The sequence below is a fragment of the Sander lucioperca genome, chromosome 22 (genome assembly GCF_008315115.2).
Source record: "Sander lucioperca isolate FBNREF2018 chromosome 22, SLUC_FBN_1.2, whole genome shotgun sequence".
Classification (NCBI taxonomy): Eukaryota; Metazoa; Chordata; class Actinopteri; order Perciformes; family Percidae; genus Sander; species Sander lucioperca.
Window position 1 is genome coordinate 23,662,600 of NC_050194.1, and position 18,371 is coordinate 23,680,970.

Consider the following 18,371-nt stretch of genomic DNA (forward strand, 5'->3'; position numbering starts at 1 on the left):
GGTGGTGGACCCTTGGCTCCTAATAGCTGCCAAGCACTGCGCTCAAAGTTCAAATTATTTAAACTTTGACCTTGTTGTCGCTGATCTTTCAAGGTGCAACCATGAAAGGAGGCAGCCACGAGAAGTGATGACATACCTGCGCTACGCCCTACCTCGCCGTTTTACCTCTGATCACGTGTAGGCGGCTTGACATCTCACAGGTGAACAAAACCATTAATGACACAAGAAAACAGAATATTAGATGGCAGTATTTTATTTTAAAAACCCATTCAAATAAATGAGTGATGCAAAATTCAACAGGCGTAATATTACACAGTAAAGTCACTGCTCTGCGTCAACCCTTTTCTTTCTGCCTCAAAAAGGACAACCCTTAACATAAGTTTTGGTTTGTTTTTCTTTACAGATTTGTCACGTAGTGGTGCAAAACGTGCACCTTTTGTCTCCGTAAATGTGTGTTCTGGTTAGTTATCACTGCTCCAGGATTTCTCTACATAATTCAACAAATTATAACAAGACAAAAGGAGTATTTGCACAATGTGACAAACTGATGAAGTGTGTGTGTGTGTGTCTCAGGATAAGCCGTGAGGACTTGCAGCTGAAACAATGCTGTGTGAATTTAAACAAATAAGCAAAAATAAAAACTCACTTCATCCCTTCTTGACAATGTTAATGCACAACATTACATTCTCACATGGACATAAAGGAGAAGACACAGTTGTGATTAAAAAAAAAACGTGTGGTAACAGAACTTTTCTCGTAGCAGCAGCTAACGTTTTAAATCATAAATACTAACCGGTAGGACAAATGAAAGTGGGCCGTGGGCCTTTTAAAGCAGTGCTGAGACACCTTCGTAAAATAAAAAGGGGGGGTAATGTTATTCCACACGCAAAAAAAAAAAAATTATATTTACACTTGTTACATGTAGGCAGTCGAAATCAAGTTTAAAAAAAAAAATCCTCTCATAAAGAATGTCATAATCATCAGCAATAAAGGTTATGTACAATTATATTAGTCTATTTGCCTATAAAAGAAATCCCTAATCTATTAAAATTGTTATTTGCGCCTCTAATTCATCCAGAAACGACAACGTAACAAGATTCAACAAAGTTTCCTGAGTACAGTATGATCAGCGCCAGTGTGGGGTTTCAATACTAAGTTGTGCTTTGTTCAAGGCCACTTATTTCCTCTCTTTTTTTCTCAATAATGTAGGAGGTGATAGAGCAGTGACGTAACGGTCCTGGTCTTTGTGTTGCAGACCAGAGTGTGACAGGGCGGGGTTTCCATAAACCAGCAGCACTGCCTCTTCGGTGGAAGTGGAAATGCAGGCGAGATTGTAGTCATTTATGAGTTAAAAGCACATTTCTTCTTAAAAAAAACAATGACAAAAAGGCCCATTGGGAGGACAAGAGGGTTAGACAAAGACAAATATATGAAATGTTGAAAAAAAAAAAAAAGACAGAATTCACCCGTACATCCTGTGGGCTGAAATTATTTACATAAAAAGGGGATTTGTTTTTAATGTGCTTCTGCTAAACTAGTCTACAGCCAACAACTTACACTGCCTGGTGTTAGGTGCCGAAGGTGGTGACCAATGAAATGATTAGGATGAGGAGGAGGATGGCACAACAGATCGCTATCCAGACCTTTTTCTGCATTGGGAGAGAGAGACAAAATGGATGAATGAACATACGAGCAAAATGATTAGGGTGCAGAGGAAGGCTTTTTGAGCGTCCGTTTCATGGTGTCTAAGATTTAAAATTGTACCTTGCGTGCTTTCTGCTGATACGTGACCGCTTTCTCCGTGTTTTCCTTTGCTTTCTCCACGTAGTCAGCCGAGTTTTTGATGTTGGTTTCAATCCGGTTCACCATCTCCCCCTGCAGGAGGCAGAAATATCAGAATCAGACCCTCTTCGTAACCCCTGAAAAAAAACACAAAAAAGCCCAAGAGACTTGGTCAGCGTTATTCTACCTGAGCCTCCACCTCCATGGCGAGGTACTGGAACATGTCGTGCAGGTCTCTGATGCTCCTCTCCAGCTTCAGGATCTCGTCGTGCCGCGACTCGATCTCGTTCAGAGCCTGCCTCGTAGCTTGAGCGTCAATCAGGATCTGAACAGCGCAGTGACGATACGTATTAGCTGCATTGTAAACGATACAAAAATCTGCCAACAGTCACGAGGTTTCATCTATGGCCAGTGGTGGAAGACGTACTCAGAGCCTTTAAGAGTTCCAGTACAACATTGTAAAAATACTTCATTACAAGTTAAACACTTCCTTTCATAATCTTAGTCCTAGTAAAATCATCGGATCATGAATGGGAAAGGAAAGAAGAACAAATACACACATTTGGGTTATTTTTTAAGTATTCCTTTCTCTTATTTTTGCAGATTTTTGTGAAAAATTGGATCATTTTACCTCTTTGAGCCTTGAACAATGATGTAAATGAAAACAATTGAGTAATTGGCAGGACTAGTAGTTTGTTAAAAATGTCTCTTTGATGTACATGATAAACTCATTAGACGTGTGAAACATGACAAGAGGCGGCAGCTGCTTTTCTGTAAAAGGTCACAAGCCAAAAAACCTTGCTTAATCTTTAACAAAGCAATTTGGACCCTTATCGTGTGTTTTAATGCAACATTTTAATCTGTAGAGTAACTCCAGCTCTTACATAAATGTAGTGGAGTAGAAGTATAAAGTAGGATAAAATAGAAATGCTAAAGTACAAGTAACTCAAAAGTGTACTTTCCACCACTGTCTCTGACAGAGTGCACATCACAAGCCAGCAGGGTTCTTCACACTATGAGCTACTGAAACACTACAGACATCGCTGGGGGCTGCACCTGCTGCTCTTTCTTTGCTTACCAAATCGGTGTTCCAGTTTGAGCGATTAGAGAGAGGACAACAGAGCAGATCTGTCACCATTTTACACATGACGCATTAAAGGAACACGCCGACTTATTGGGACTTTGTCTTATTCACCGTATCCCCCAGAGTGAGATAAGTCCATACATACCCTTCTCATCTCCGTGCGTGTCGTAACTCTGTCCGACGCACCCACCGCTAGCCTAGCTTAGCACAGATCCTGGAGGTAACCGGCTCCATCTAGCCTACTGCTCCCAATAAGTGACAAAATAACGTCAACATTTTTCCTATTTACATGAACTATAGTCTCAGAAGGCGAAGCACTGCTACTCTCTGCTCACCGCGGGGCTTCTCAGGTGCTGCGAGCAAATCACTCCGCCCAAGTAGCAGAAGTAGCAGTGCTTCGCCTTTCTGAGAATATAGTTCCCAGTATGTATACGGTTAGAAGATGGCTGTGTCTCATGTGACCTTGTTATCTGTACACGCTGTGACTCTACAAATCACAACATGTAAATAGGAACATGTTGGTGTTATTTTGTCACTTATTGGGAGCAGTAGGCTAGATGGAGCCGGTTACCTCCAGGATCTGAGCTAAGCTAGGCTAGATGGAGCCGGTTACCTCCAGGATCCGAGCTAAGCTAGGCTAGATGGAGCCGGTTACCTCCAGGATCTGAGCTAAGCTAGGCTAGATGGAGCAGGTTACCTCCAGGATCTGAGCTAAGCTAGGCTAGATGGAGCCGGTTACCTCCAGGATCCGAGCTAAGCTAGGCTACCGGTGGAACCATCGGACAGAGTTACGACACGCACGGAAATGGGAAGGTTATGTATGGACTTATCTAACTCTGGGGGATACGGTGAATAAGCTAATGTCCCAATGAGTCGGCGTGTTCCTTTAAGTAATTACAACTACAACTATGAGTTGATGTTTGGCTTTGCTTCAGCAGGTGACTGTTGTGTTGTGGTTTCCAGCGTCACGTTGTTGACGCCCTGTTGACTCACATTTTGGGTGAAAACATCCGTCTGCCCACTCTCGAGCATCGCATCCAGCTCTTCTTCTGTCACGTTGTTCCCAGCTGAAAGTGAGAAGTGTGTTAAGGTTTCAGTTTTAAGTTGTTGTGAAACACTGAAAATGAAAATACAAAAACTCCCTCTGAGTTGAAATCGAAAGAGAAGAACCCTCCTGTCAGTCTCCTGTGACGCTTGAAGAAATGGGTTTTTCCTCTGTAGTTAAACTAGTTTATATACACTACCAGTCAAAAGTTTGGGGTCACTTAGAAATGTCCATTCCACTCCATTACAGACAGAATACCAGCTGAGATCAGTTGCATTGTTTTTGTAACCAGGGCAGCAGTTTTCAGATTACATTATGTGCTTATTACATTATTGCAAAAGGGTTCTCGACTGTTGTGTGAAGAAGTGGCTGATCTTTAATGCAATATCTACATTTCCCATTATCAGCAACCATTCATCCAATGTCCCAAAGGCACATTCTGTTTACTGATCGGATATCATTTTAAAAGGCTAACTGAGAACACATTGGAGAACCCTTTTACACACACATATACACATATATATATATACATACACACACACATATACATATATATATATACATATATATACTTGGCCCTCAAATTTAGCATTCATAAGCAGTATATTAATAGCATTTAATAAATGGTTTTAGTAGTTGTAAGCAGAAGTTTATTAGTGTAGTTACGAACTCCTCCTGTGGGCAGCCAGAAAAGGAGGCTGCTGTACAAATAGATAATGAATAAATTAGTAAATAAACAGCTGTAATCATATAAAATGTGTTTTCAAAGAAAAATGTATTATATAAACTACATTATAGTGTGCTTTAAACCATTTATTAAATCACAGAGTGCTTATATATGCTAAACAGTGAAGTTTGTATAGTAGAAAGTGAGAGAGAACCACGTGAAAAATGTCACGAGACAGACAGATGAGAGGAAGTGATGAGTACGACAGACCACAAAACCAAACACCAGAAATATCAGCCGTGTCTCGTGTTGTACTCACTGATTTTGAGTTGTCTCTGTATTCTCTCCACGTTCCGGTCTCTGTACTCGGACTGGATGGTGTTACATTTACCCATCAGCTCCACAAACTCCCTCGACAGAACGCCGTGCTGGAGAGAAGGAAACGTTTCGGTCACTTTACCGCCACAATGAAATAAAACGACTCCATGCAGCTGCAGTCGTGTTTGAGATTTACAAAACGGTCGGATGAGATCACATCACATCACATCTGGGGATTTATATTCAACCTGGGTCCGTTGCATCCGAACGTTTACGGGTATATATTTTCCGTCCTCCTCTCCCTTCTTCGGTTCAATACCTGCCCAAAGATAATTGATAAGTAGAGACGTAACGATATGATTCACCAATTTAAGTTCACAATACGATTTTCTCATGACGAGCTGCAGACAAATGACTGATAAATGTTCCTTTATTTACATTAACCGTGCAAAACAGATGTGTCCACTTATCAAAAGTGCAACTGAAATTGAATTTTTTCTTAAATAACAAAAATTAAATAAAAAAAAAATATATATATATTAATAATTAGATTTTTAAAACAAAATCCCACATCAAAATAACTAAATAAACAAAAAAAAAAGTGCGAGTCAAGTAAACCAAAAACCAAAAATCATCATACTCCATCAATACTCACTCTTCAGTTTTCTCTGGATCTGACTGGCCGACGTCTTGATCTCCTCTCGGAGCGTCTGGAGCTCTTTCTTCATACCTGACCCAGGAGGAAAACACATCAACTCAGAGATCACAGACAGACGCCACTTCAACTGCCAGAAAAACAAGCTAACGTTTTGTTTTGTAGTTTATTTTGAACATGTAAAAAAAAAAAATATATAAATAAATAAATATAAATAAATATATATATATATATATAAATAAATATATATATATATATAAATAAATAAATATATATATATATATATATATATATATATATATATATATAAATAAATAAATAAATATATATAAATAAATAAATAAATATATATAAATAAATAAATAAATATATATATATATAAATAAATAAATAAATATATATAAATAAATATAAATATAAAAATAAATATAAATATAAAAATATATATAAATATAAAAATATATATAAATATAAAAATATATATATATAAATATAAAAATATATATATATATATATAAAAATATATATAAAAATATATATATATATATATATATATATATATATATATATATATATATATATATATATATATAAATATAATACAATTAAAATAACAGATAAATAAGGACATGTACATCTCAGCACAATCTTCCAAAATCATTGTAAGTGATTCAAATAAGAAATTCCCCATTTCTAAAAAGGAGTAGGAAGAAGTTCAAAAAATATATTTTCTGGTCCTACCACGTTTGTCTATTTTTATCCTTTAGTTAAATACAAAACAAGTTGATGCTTCACTTATTTATACGTGTTTACATACGCATACACCGTATATCTACCTACCTACACTCACATAAACACATGCATACAGATAGACACAGATGCATCCACACACACACTTTTTTTTCCTTCTATTCCATCCATCGTCTTCGTTTCCGTCTATCTATATAAGCAATCAGCCACGCACGTTTATTATTGTTCACATAAAAAAGGTAAACAACTTTGAAATCTTTTTTCAGACTTGGTCCAGTTTTCTAGCACCTGTCGGGCATGTTATGCACTTCATGGACAAGATCAGAACTCAAATCAGGAGCGACCGACGGCCCAAACAAACATACTCACTCTCCTCCGGCAGCGCCACCCCCAGCACAGTTCTCTGTTTGTTCTCCAGGTTAGACACCATCTTTTTGAGACTCTGCAGCCCCTCATGGATTTCTTGCACCTAAGAGTGAGAAACAAGTTGTAGTTTTAAAGTTCATAGGCAGAAGAACGGTTAACAGTTGCATTTTTTTGGTGATTATTCACCTAGTTGATCAACAGAGAAGACGTTTGTTAAATGTTCAACTCATCCGTCAAGCATAAATGCTTTTGGTTAGGTTCTCAAATGGGAGGAATTTACTGCTTTTCTCTGTTTTTATGTCATGTAAATTGATTATCTTTGGGTCATGGATCTCTGGGAACTTGCAACGGGCATTGCAGCTTTTTTTTTTACATTAGGTAAACTAAATGATTAATCTATTCATTGAAAGAATGATCAATAATGAAAACGATGTCAGTTTCAGGCCTAGGAGCAGCAGCTTCTGTAAAAGCACAAAGGTTTGAAGTGAGTAACACGTCCTTATTCACGGCAGTACAAGGAGGCTGGGATTAGCACAGACTGAGATGTTGACAAAATAAAATATAAAAAGCAGTAAAGTATCAGACAAGAGCCACAGCCAAGGGCGTAACTTTGGGTTCAACATGTTTGTGTGGTGGTTATGTTTTTGAGCATATGAAAACACTTCATTTTCTGCATTCTGATGAATTTTTCTGCAACTAGTTGTGCCTTTTCTGCATTAAGTTATGGTGCCAATGTCTTTATTTATGTAAAGGAAGTTATAATTGGGGGCGGGCGGGGTTGCACTGGCCAGTTTTGATTATTGGGGGGGTTGTAACCTTCCCCATCCCCCTCTGTAAATTACGCCTACGGCCACAGCACTGGATCATTAAGACAAACTTCACCTTTTTAAAGAAAGCGTCATTCTCCTTCTCCTCTTTGGCTGAAGAGGTTCCAGGTTTGATCATGAGCGCTCTGCCCTCCTCGTCCTCATCTGAAGCCTCCGCATTCTGAAAGGCAGATTTAAGACAGAAAATAAACAGATCTCCATCTGAAGGGAAGACCCTGCAGGGGAATAGAGTAAAGATTTTAGAGGTGCAACGATTAATCGATTAGTTGTCAACTATTAAATTAATCGCCAACTATTTTGATAATCGATTAATCGTTTGAGTCATTTTTTTATTTAAAAAGCAGCTCATTAAATGTGAATATGTTCTAGTTTCTTCTCTCCTCTGTGACAGTAAACTGAATATCTTTGAGTTGTGGACAAAACAAGACATTTGAGGACGTCCTCTTAGGCTTTGGGAAACTCTGATCCACATTTTTCACCATGTTTTGACATTTTTATTATTCAAACAACTAATCGATTAATCGAGAAAATAATCGACAGATTAATCGACTATGGAAACAATCGTTAGTGGCAGCCCTAAAAGATTTTAACTAACAGATATCACCATGACACTCCCCCCATTTGATTACTTACATTAAGACAATTATTAATATAAGTTTTCTATTTTTTTAATGTTTAAATATGGAAAAGAGGCATTATCTGATGCAACTTTTGGTGAATTTAGGAGAAATCTACAGAAACAAATGGACAAAGTAGTAAAATAAACACCTTAATGAGAATTTTGGATATTTTCTTTCCACTAGTCTGAAAGAAGACATGTTATGGAAGCAAAATAGCCCAAAACCTCAACAATTAAAGCATTCCGTTTTTGCCTGTAGTGTCAACACAAAAACAGAAATCCTCCGCCCAGCAGCCGTGCCCTGTCCCCGGCCTGGCAGATCCCAGCAGCCGTGCCCTGTCCCCGGCCTGGCAGATCCCAGCAGCCGTGCCCTGTCCCCGGCCTGGCAGATCCCAGCAGCCGTGCCCTGTCCCCGGCCTGGCAGATCCTTTAAGGACACAGGGCTCAAACGGATGTTGCAAGTAATAGGTCGGAGAAGTTACAAACCGTTACACTTTGTTATTTTAATCCCTTTTAGTGGTGTACTTTCTTAGCCAAAGGTAAACACTGACGTTAGAAGCTGTTACTCGACTAACTAAAGGAGTGAACTTGGCTAGCTAAGTTAGTAGGCTAGTGCGCTGATGCTAAGGTTAGCCGTTTAGTCTGAAACTCACATTTCCTAATTCTTTAGTTCGGTCCCGCATTTTTCAGTGCGAAGCAGCCGGTCAGATGTCAGGGAACGCTGCGACTCTACGGCGAAATGTGGTAGGTTCTTCCCAAGCAGAGAAACTAACTGTAAAAAACACTGTAAACTACGATCAACAGTCATTCAACATATAAACTCAAGTAGCAACACTACTTCTTCTTCTGGCGCTCTTCAAAACATTGGACGTCGACTCGTTGGCGCCCCCTGTGGAAGCAGAGCGGAACGACACACAGCGTCAAAATTAAATTAAATCACTCTTTCATTGACAATATCTCTTACTAAAAGGCAGGAAAAGGGTATTCAATATAGGCTCCATCTACCTACACAAATAAACTATGAACTGTGCTTATCTTCGACCTGTTAAAATCTATTACTGCTTGGTATTTTTCCTCATTCACCCACCAAATAAGTCTTGATGGACGCTGATCTAACTCAGTCTACTTAAATCAGTATTAAAGTTAGATCTTTTTTTTTTTTCCAAGCATCTGAATCCCTCCTCTAAATGTCCCTTTTTACTTTTTTTTTTGTTTGTTTGTTTTTGTTTTCTCTGTTGGTTTAGTTACTGTTCACCCCTCCTGTTTTTGTTCTGGGGGTCGGGGGGTTTGTTGGTGTTCTAAAAGGGGGAAAATGGGTGAAATTAATCCATACTGATTGAACATGTATTGTGTCTTGATAACCCAATAAAGATACAGTGCTGCTCATAAGTATTCATACCCATGGTCAAGTTGACTAAAAAGAGGAATAAAAAAATCATCTTTTGTAATGCCTTAATTAAAAAAATGAGGAAAAATCCGACCTTTTAAGGACACCAATTTTTTTTGTGAATTAATAATATATTGTAAATAAATAAATGTTCTTCCTTAAAATACAGGGGCCATAATTATACATACCCCTATGTTAAATTCCCGTAGAGGCAGGCAGATTTTTATTTTTAAAGGCCAGTTATTTCATGGATCCAGGATACTATGCATCCTGATAAAGTTCCCTTGGCCTTTGGAATTAAAATAGCCCCACATCATCACATACCCTTCACCATACCCCCACATCATCACATACCCTTCACCATACCCCACATCATCACATACCCCTCACCATACCTAGAGATTGACATGGTTTTATTTCAGTTAGCCTAATAGTTGGTTTGATTTGCATTGATATGGATCTTATCTCAGTTAGCTATTAGGCTAACTGAGATAAAACCATGCCAATCTCTAGGTATGGTGAGGGGTATGTGATGATGTGGGGGTATGGTGAAGGGTATGTGATGATGTGGGGGTATGGTGAAGGGTATGTGATGATGTGGGGGTATGGTGAAGGGTATGTGATGATGTGGGGGTATGGTGAAGGGTATGTGATGATGTGGGGGTATGGTGAAGGGTATGTGATGATGTGGGGTATGGTGAAGGGTATGTGATGATGTGGGGGTATGGTGAAGGGTATGTGATGATGGGGGGCTATTTTAATTCCAAAGGCCAAGGGAACTTTATCAGGATGCATAGTATCCTGGATCCATGAAATAACTGGCCTTTAAAAATAAAAATCTGCCTGCCTCTATGGGAATTTAACATAGGGGTATGTATAATTATGGCCCCTGTATTTTAAGGAAGAACATTTATTTATTTACAATACATTATTCATTCACAAAACAAACTGGTGTCCTTAAAAGGTCGGATTTTCCTAATTTTTTTAATTAAGGCATTAAGATCAATTTCCAAAAGATGATTTTTTTTTATTCCTTTTTTTAGTCAACTTTAGCATGGATATGAATACTTATGAGCAGCACTGTATGTATGAAAAAAAAAAGTTAGATCATAAATCTACAGCATGACAAATAAACATCTTATCTCTGAGGCAGAAAACCTAACCTATTTCACAATGATTTTCAGTTTATTTAATAATTACAATACAAGCATTAATTTAGTTTTTTTTATTTAACTCTTTCATATCTTATTGCTGTTTTTTTTTTGTCATTTTTTTCAGATTCAGATCGACTTAATTATCCCACACAGGGAAATTCGTGTTGCCCAGTTCTCCAAACATCATAACTTACAAAGTAAAAACAGTAAAATGGCATACACAATAAGACCACAATATAATCAGAATAAAACACATTTTGCACTGGGTGTATTGTCCTCTCAACGCTGCATGTCGTGTCATCACTGCTGCTCCTGCAGATCAAACATAACTGAGAGCTACGGTAATAATAAGCATATTCGCCCAAATTTTTCAGAGAAAGAATGCAGTTGTGCCAAGGGGCAAGTTTGTGTGGAGATCCAAAATTGAGAAGATAAATTGGAGAAAGGCTTGGCTTCTACCGTATAAGTACTGTGTTTCTAACAAAGCTAAGGAAGTACACCTCAAAATTTTACATAACATATACCCTACTAATCACCTTGTTGCTAGATTTACTGACATTGACTCTTCCTGTACACTTTGTAAACAGAATATTGAAACAATATCTCACCTTTTTTTTGTGAAATTTCCAAAAGATTTTGGACAGATTTGGAGTCTTACTTCTTTGAACCCACCAACTTTATCTACTCCTTTAACCTTAAAGATATCATCTGTTTCTACGATAATTCAGGTAATGGTGCTCTTGAATAACTAATTTATTTTGTTATTCTGTATGCAAAATTCTATATTCACAAGCAGAAATTTTCTAACTCATCTCCTAATTTTGTACCTTTTCTCATGAAATTTAAAACTCACTTAAAACGTTGGATAACAAAAAAGTGTCAAAATTGTGGAAACTGTAGAGCTTTTTTTCCCTGAAACCTTTGACTAACTGTAAATTTATGTCTTCTTGTACTTGTTTGTAATGTCTATGTTATTTATTTATATTTTTATGTTATTTCTCGTTTGTATTGCCTCGTATGTTTCTATTTATTTACTTTTTTATTTTCACAAGTTTGTGCACTTGTTGTTCACATGCTATCATTGCTTACCTGATTTTTTTGTAAATTGCATTTTGTCAATAAAAAAAAATAAATAAATAAATAACTGAGAGCTACGCAAGAGATCCCTACTTGACTCTGACAGCCACAAGGTGATGCTGTTGGCCTGCACAAACTGGAGGTGCACCAAACGTCACATCCAGTGAAGCAGTAGTTAACACTTTACATCATATAGACATTAGCACGAAATCTGTCGCCAAGACTGAACGTTTGACAATGAAAGTTCCCCTGGATGGAGCAACAAAGCCCTTATGGATAATTAACAATGTCCTCATGAATATTCAAGTCTACTGACATTTCCTTTTTGTAGGCTATAAATAGGCCTATTTGAGACGGATTAGGCTTTTTTAAACCTGCAAAACAGTAAACAGTCCAGATGTGATTTACAGTTTAAAGCATTATTTGGCAGTTAAATGAACTGAGTTAGAGCAAGCCACAACACATTATTTTATACCTTAAATGTTCTTGATTACTTCATTAAATCAACAACCATTAGCCTATCAATTTAAAAAAGTAGCCTTGAAAAGTAGCTGTTAGTGTTATGGGTTTTAAAGGATTAATAAATTGATTCGGAGGGACCAATTAAAGGATATTTTTTTGCCTTTTGTGCAAAGCTTGCAGGATTATTTAAGTCTTTAATCCTTGTCCTTGACCCCTGACTGATGCCCTTAAAGGAGAATTCCGGTCGATTTCAACACGTAGCTCTGTTGTTTGGAAATGTGAGTGCTGTCAGTAGCAAAAAAAATGAAAACAATCGGTGCTGCCTACACTGTGTTATCCTCCTGCTAGCGTTAGCACCCAACAGGCTTAAACAGGGCAAGTTTTAAACATGTTTTTAGCCTCTAAAAATGCTCGAAATGTCATTACAAGTGCCTCCCCATGTGTACTGATTCCTTCTGAGGGAACACAGTGAATCTGACTGCAGCAGATGTGACAGAAAGGTATAAAAGTTGTGTTAATCCAGCCAGTGCACATACCTCTGTTTATTTCCTATTTTCCGGTCAAGTCCACACTAGTCGATTGTCGAACTCATACAATCTAATATTCCAGTCAGATTTGCTGTGTTCCCTCGGAAGGAATCACTGCACATGGGGAGGCACTTGTAATGACATTTTGAACATGTTAAGAGGCTAAAAACAAGTTTAAAACTAGGGCTGTCAATCGATTAAAAAAGATAATCTAATTAATTACATACTCTGTGATTAATTAATCAAAATTAATCGCATACATAATTAACGGTGCCTGAACTGATACTTTTTAAGAAAGTAAAAAAAGAAAAGAAAACAAAGGGTACTAAACAACAGTTGGTGACATTAAAGAATGGCTTGTTTATTGCTAAGGCCATATGGTCAAAATTAAATGATTTAATAATAATGTATAACAATAACAATAACTTATTTCACTAGTAAATTGCTGTTGAACGACAAAAACAACCACCAGATGGGAAAAGGACATTTACAATAACTTCAAATGCACCACGAGGCTGTAGTTTACCAGTTTCTTTGAACGTACCGTCTGTGTTGTTTTTCCGACAGTAGCTGCAGATTGTTACACCCCGCTGTTGAATCCTCTACAGTGAAACACAGTCAAACTTTACACCGTTTAGCGTTAGCTGTCAGCATTGTAACCGTGTTTAATCCAGCTACTAGCTAGTGGTAGGCTAACGTTAGCTGCTGTTGAGTATAGTGTTAACTAGCTAGTGGTAGGCTAACGTTAGCTGCTGTTGAGTGTAGTGTTAACTAGCTAGCGGTAGGCTAACGTTAGCTGCTGTCGAGTATAGTGTTAACTAGCTAGCGGTAGGCTAACGTTAGCTGCTGTCGAGTATAGTGTTAACTAGCTAGCGGTAGGCTAACGTTAGCTGCTGTCGAGTATAGTGTTAACTAGCTAGCGGTAGGCTAACGTTAGCTGCTGTCGAGTATAGTGTTAACTAGCTAGCGGTAGGCTAACGTTAGCTGCTGTCGAGTATAGTGTTAACTAGCTAGCGGTAGGCTAACGTTAGCTGCTGTCGAGTATAGTGTTAACTAGCTAGCGGTAGGCTAACGTTAGCTGCTGTTGAGTATAGTGTTAACTAGCGTCACATGCAGTGGTATTTGTGTTGCCTGTATCGTCTGTTTCAGAGCATCAGAGAGAAGTGCAGACATATCTGTCGGTACACGATCCGTTCTGCCTGCAAGATCCGTTCTGCACATGCGCAAGATAATACTGTTTTACGTATCCATACAACCTGCACGATCTGTTCCACGCTAGCCTATGGCTAGCCTCCACCGGGAAGCTAATGTTAGTTTAGCTAACAGCTAATTCGGCTAACCGCTAGCTGACAGCTAGATTCAGTCTAAAATAACGTTAACTCAAACGTAATGGGAAAAGCAGGCTACAGCTAAATTAAGACTTCACAGTAATAACAATAAAGACAAGTATTGAGTGATTGTATTTTAAATGAGCACAAGTAAAGTAGAACTGACGTAACAGCTGTTATATATGTTAGGTGTTTGTTATATATGTCAACGTTTATTTTCAAGTTTTATTTTGAGGGTCTTTTAAAGTTATTACATGCTGTCTCAGCTAGCAGTTAGCCGAATTAGCTGTTAGCTAAACTAACGTTAGCTTGGCTGTCGACCGGAAGCGTGGAACAGATCGTGCAGTGTCGTAAATCCTCGTACAACCGCGCATGCGCGAACATTTTGCGCATGTGCAGAACGGATCGTGCAGGCAGAACGGATCGTGTACCGACAATATCAGTGGCACCAGATTTCAGTAGCCAGGGTTGGCAGGAAGAAGATTTTTACAAGTAAATGTTCCAGTTAATGATCCAGGCAGCACGTTCTCGTCTCCCTCCTTCATTTACAAGTTAAATGGTGGCTAGAACGGCTCCGGGTCAAACATCAATATGGAATGGATTAATCTGCGTTATTTTTTTTGACGAGTTATTTTTTCTCAGATTAATTAATTGAAATTAACTCGTTATTTTGACAGCCCTTTTTAAAACTTGCCCTGTTTAAGCCTGTTGGGTGCTAACGCTAGCAGGAGGATAACACGGTGTAGGCAGCACCGACAGAGCTACGGGTTGAAATCGACCGGAATTCTTCTTTAAATGTACTCAATCTGACAAATAAAAAAATCAGTTAGCATACTTTAATTATTGCCTATATTTAATTTATTTTTTTTGCTTTCATGGCAAATCAAAAGATATTAGGCTGGCGGTTTTCAACCTTTATCGCTTATTGCCTTTTAAACCGATCATTGTCGACTTGTGACCCGTCGTCACAAAAGCCTCAGTCAGTGTGAACTTGAACATCTCAATTGAAGCTTGGTTCTCCTTTTACAGATAGTTTGAAGGGTTTTTAGAGACGTGATGGGTGAGGGTTTTTTTTTTGTACCCGTTATTACCTTTTATGACCACCATGCAGGCTCATGTTGGGACCACTTGGGGGTTGGGGACCATTGTCCTAAATTCAACTGAAATGAAATTGCATGTTTTTTTTTTGCTGCGACAGCACACATAGCCTATCTCATCTGTAAATCACATGGCTGTGCTCCCCTTACCTCATTTGAGAGATAATGGAGAATTTTAAATATATATGTGATGCAAGTGTCTGTGCAGGGATGTGCATATTATTGTCCAGGGGATTTAAAAGTTCACAGTATAGGCTATAAAATGTGTGTGCAGTAAAGAAGGCCATCATTACTGTTCTTATTGAATACTATACATCAACACAGTTGGAGGAAGTTAAACTATAAAAAAGGGACTAAAAACGTCAGTGAATTAAAAGCTGAAATGTGGCTCTGTGTAGAGGAGATCTAACTAAACTCCATTTCCCATAGTGCACCGGTTTGGAACGTCGTGTCGCCAGCGGGCTGTCAGTTGGGGGGAGAGAGGACAGAGGAGGAATCGGTCCAGCATCTCTGGAGCAGCGGAGCGAAGCGGATGACAGCGGCACACAGCAGCTAAAATGAGGAGATTTTAGCTCGATGTTTCCCCACACTGGATGTTTAAAACGTGGATGTTTAAAGACTGACCCTGCTCGTCTGCCGTAGATCAGCGCGGAGATCTGACTTTATTCTATCAATGAGATATGTGGAGTGGCTCTACCGCCCGGTGGTAACGCAGAAAAACACAAGATGAAGAAGCAGTTCAACCGAATGAGACAGCTCGCCAACCAAACAGTGGGCAGGTAAGAGCTGAATCTTTAAAAACGCGTTTGTATCTACGACATCATGCTTTGTAATTGGCTCTGGCTCAAAGCAGCCAAAGCAGGAATTTGTCGGCTGTGTTCGGCTCCCAGTTATTGAGTCATTCAGTCGATGGGCTCCTTCCAGATCAGCTGGTTTGATTTGCACAAAGCATTAACTGTCAGTGGAGGTCACAGTTGCAGTGTTGAGCGTTGTGTGATTGATTGAGCCCAGCAGGGGAGGAGCGTATCCGCACACAGATGAGGAGGGAGCGGACATGGTACCCAAAGAGCAGGGCTGCCTCTGCTGCTGCCCGCTGACCGATACAAGCTAAGCACAGGGCGGCCACCGGGCACCCTGCAGCGGGGAGTCATGGCTCAGATCACTCACATGTCTGCATTGACGTGTTTATTTTACTCCTTTAATTAAGTGTGCCATCATTGATAGGCACATGTATTTGCTCTAAATTAAATGGTTAAAGGGGAGAAAATATGGATGAAACATTCAAACATTGAATCCCAATTATTCCAAGGCAAACCAATGAAAGTTAATTTGTATTTATGATACATTTTATATACAAAGGAAGTTGTTTGAGGATATTCTGGTTGTGGGGTTTGACGTGTTGGCTGGCTATTGATGTTCTTTAATGAAACATTTAAAAACACCAGTACAGGGATAACTGGAAAAACCTATAAACACACTTCAAAACAACCCACATTATTCACGCGTCTAGACTCACACATTCACATATGCATACACCCCAATCTAAAACAAAAACAAAGAATCCTGTTTGTTCACCTTTACACACACACACACACACACACACACACACACACACACACACACACACACACACACACTAAACCCAGCCCCCATTAACATACCCAATGATCAACCATTACAGTTGTCTAAATCTGGAAATAAAAGCATGGGCAAGTTTTTCTATCTCATGGTTTTGCTACATTTTTAAAGGAATACTATTCTAAAGGAATACTACATTTTCGATGGGAATGTACAAATTTGCTTTCTTGACGAGAGTTTGACGAGAAGTTTGATACCACTCTCACAAACATGAGTGGTATCAATCTTCTCATCTAACTCTCAGCAAGAAAAGTGCATTTCCTAAAATGTCAAACTATTCCTTTAAGATGATAGTATTCAGACTTACTTTGTTATTGATTTCATGTAGCTATTATAGTTTAGTTTTGAGTCCATGACGACAGAGATTTCTGACTTAGTTTTTTCAAAGACATGGAGTCAAGATGAGCTACGAGTCTAAAGGCCGAAACCAATACTCGAGATAACTCTTGTTATGATTTGATACTATAAATAAAATTTAATTGAATTGAATACTCGTCAAACATTTCAAATGATTTCAGTTTTGTTGGTATTCATCTGAAGCATAAACACATTACATAATTTATCTGTTCAATGCACAGAGAAAAGATGTGGGACCTTAGTCACTTGGTGAAAGAGCTAGGTACATTTAGATGTCATCTGCATAAGAATGATAGGTGATATTTATATAATTAGTTTGCATGATTAGGCTTAATGGAAGCATGTCAATGTTGATTAAAAGAGGCCCAAGGATTGAGCCTTGGGGAACTCCAATAAATAGTAATACTTCTAATAAAAACTGGTCACTCAAGTTTATATGTTTTTTGTGTCCTTAATACATATCAATTTTATGGCGTTTTTCCATTACATGGTACCTGCTCGACTCGCCTCGACTCTACTCGCCTCAACTCGACACACTGTGCGTCCGTTTTCCATTGCAGATTTTAGTACCGCCTCAGCGTGGCTGGTCGTCTTGCCGGCTCGACGCACACACCAGCGCACAAGTGTAAACATCAGACCACTTGAGCTTATTTTATAGTTCTGTGGAGGCTCCACGCAGAGCTTTCACCGTAGCCTATGTAATAGGTGGCCTGTTGTATACATTTGTCAGCTGGTGTGTGCGTCGAGCCAGCATGTGTGTGTGTACGTAGGATGCGGCGAAAGCTCTGCCTGGACTGGAGCCTCCACAGAACTGTAAACAAGCGGCGCCGTAGTAAACTGCCGTGACCTAACGCGACACACACACAGAACGTCGAAGGTGTGTGTTGTTGCCAGAAGACACATTTTATTTCAGAAGAAGCTGGAGGCAGCAAAAAACAAATAGGTGGCTAAACTGTTTAAAAATAGTGGGTTTGTTCAGGACACCCCCGTCTGTCGCTTTCACGTCACCTTTTCGGCTCGCCTCAGCTCGCTGGGAACCTCGACTGAGGAGGTACTAAAAAAAGTACCTGTTAGCAGGTACCAGGTACTTTTTTTCGTAATGGAAAACCAAAAAAGGCGAGTAGAGTCGAGGCGAGTCGAGCTGGTACCATGTGATGGAAAAGCGCCATTAGTGTCTATTTCTGACTTGATGCATGCATGAATGACAACAAAATAACATATTGCTACTGCC

At 38.8% G+C, this 18,371-nt stretch overlaps 2 protein-coding genes across 5 annotated transcripts in view; one reads left to right on the forward strand and one right to left on the reverse strand.

The window, feature by feature from the left end:
• Positions 1-237: 237 nt before the first annotated feature.
• Positions 238-8,981, reverse strand: stx4 (syntaxin 4). 3 transcript variants are annotated; one of them, XM_031315411.2, is made up of 11 exons: positions 8,767-8,981; positions 7,550-7,654; positions 6,671-6,770; positions 5,552-5,626; positions 5,145-5,215; positions 4,898-5,006; positions 3,860-3,933; positions 1,970-2,107; positions 1,765-1,875; positions 1,558-1,649; positions 238-1,362 (listed from the first exon to the last, which is right to left on the reverse strand). In XM_031315411.2, the coding sequence occupies exons 1-10, from the start codon at positions 8,794-8,796 to the stop codon at positions 1,569-1,571; spliced, it is 894 nt and encodes a 297-aa protein (XP_031171271.1). In that variant the 5' UTR covers positions 8,797-8,981; the 3' UTR covers positions 238-1,362; positions 1,558-1,568. The 3 variants fall into 3 exon arrangements, with proteins under 3 accessions (XP_031171271.1, XP_031171272.1, XP_031171270.1); XM_031315412.2 differs by having other exon boundaries at positions 238-1,365; XM_031315410.2 differs by having other exon boundaries at positions 238-1,649.
• A 6,590-nt stretch (positions 8,982-15,571) lies between these two features.
• The window catches only part of LOC116061283 (rho GTPase-activating protein 44), a 98,419-nt gene continuing 95,619 nt past the window's right edge, over positions 15,572-18,371 (forward strand). For both annotated transcript variants that reach the window (XM_035997887.1, XM_035997888.1), the window contains exon 1: positions 15,572-15,924. In XM_035997887.1, the coding sequence (XP_035853780.1) occupies positions 15,872-15,924 (53 nt within the window). In that variant the 5' untranslated portion in view covers positions 15,572-15,871. The remainder of the gene's footprint in view (positions 15,925-18,371) is intronic.

Excerpts from the sequence above, each read along its gene's own strand:
- stx4 (XM_031315411.2), bottom strand. The coding sequence starts at position 8,796 with ATGCGGGACCGAACTAAAGAATTAGGAAAT. Across the intron at positions 7,655-8,766 it reads GAACTAAAGAATTAGGAAAT|AATGCGGAGGCTTCAGATGA; the intron begins GTGAGTTTCAGA and ends TCTGCCTTTCAG. Across the intron at positions 5,007-5,144 it reads TTCGGATGCAACGGACCCAG|CACGGCGTTCTGTCGAGGGA; the intron begins GTTGAATATAAA and ends CCTTCTCTCCAG.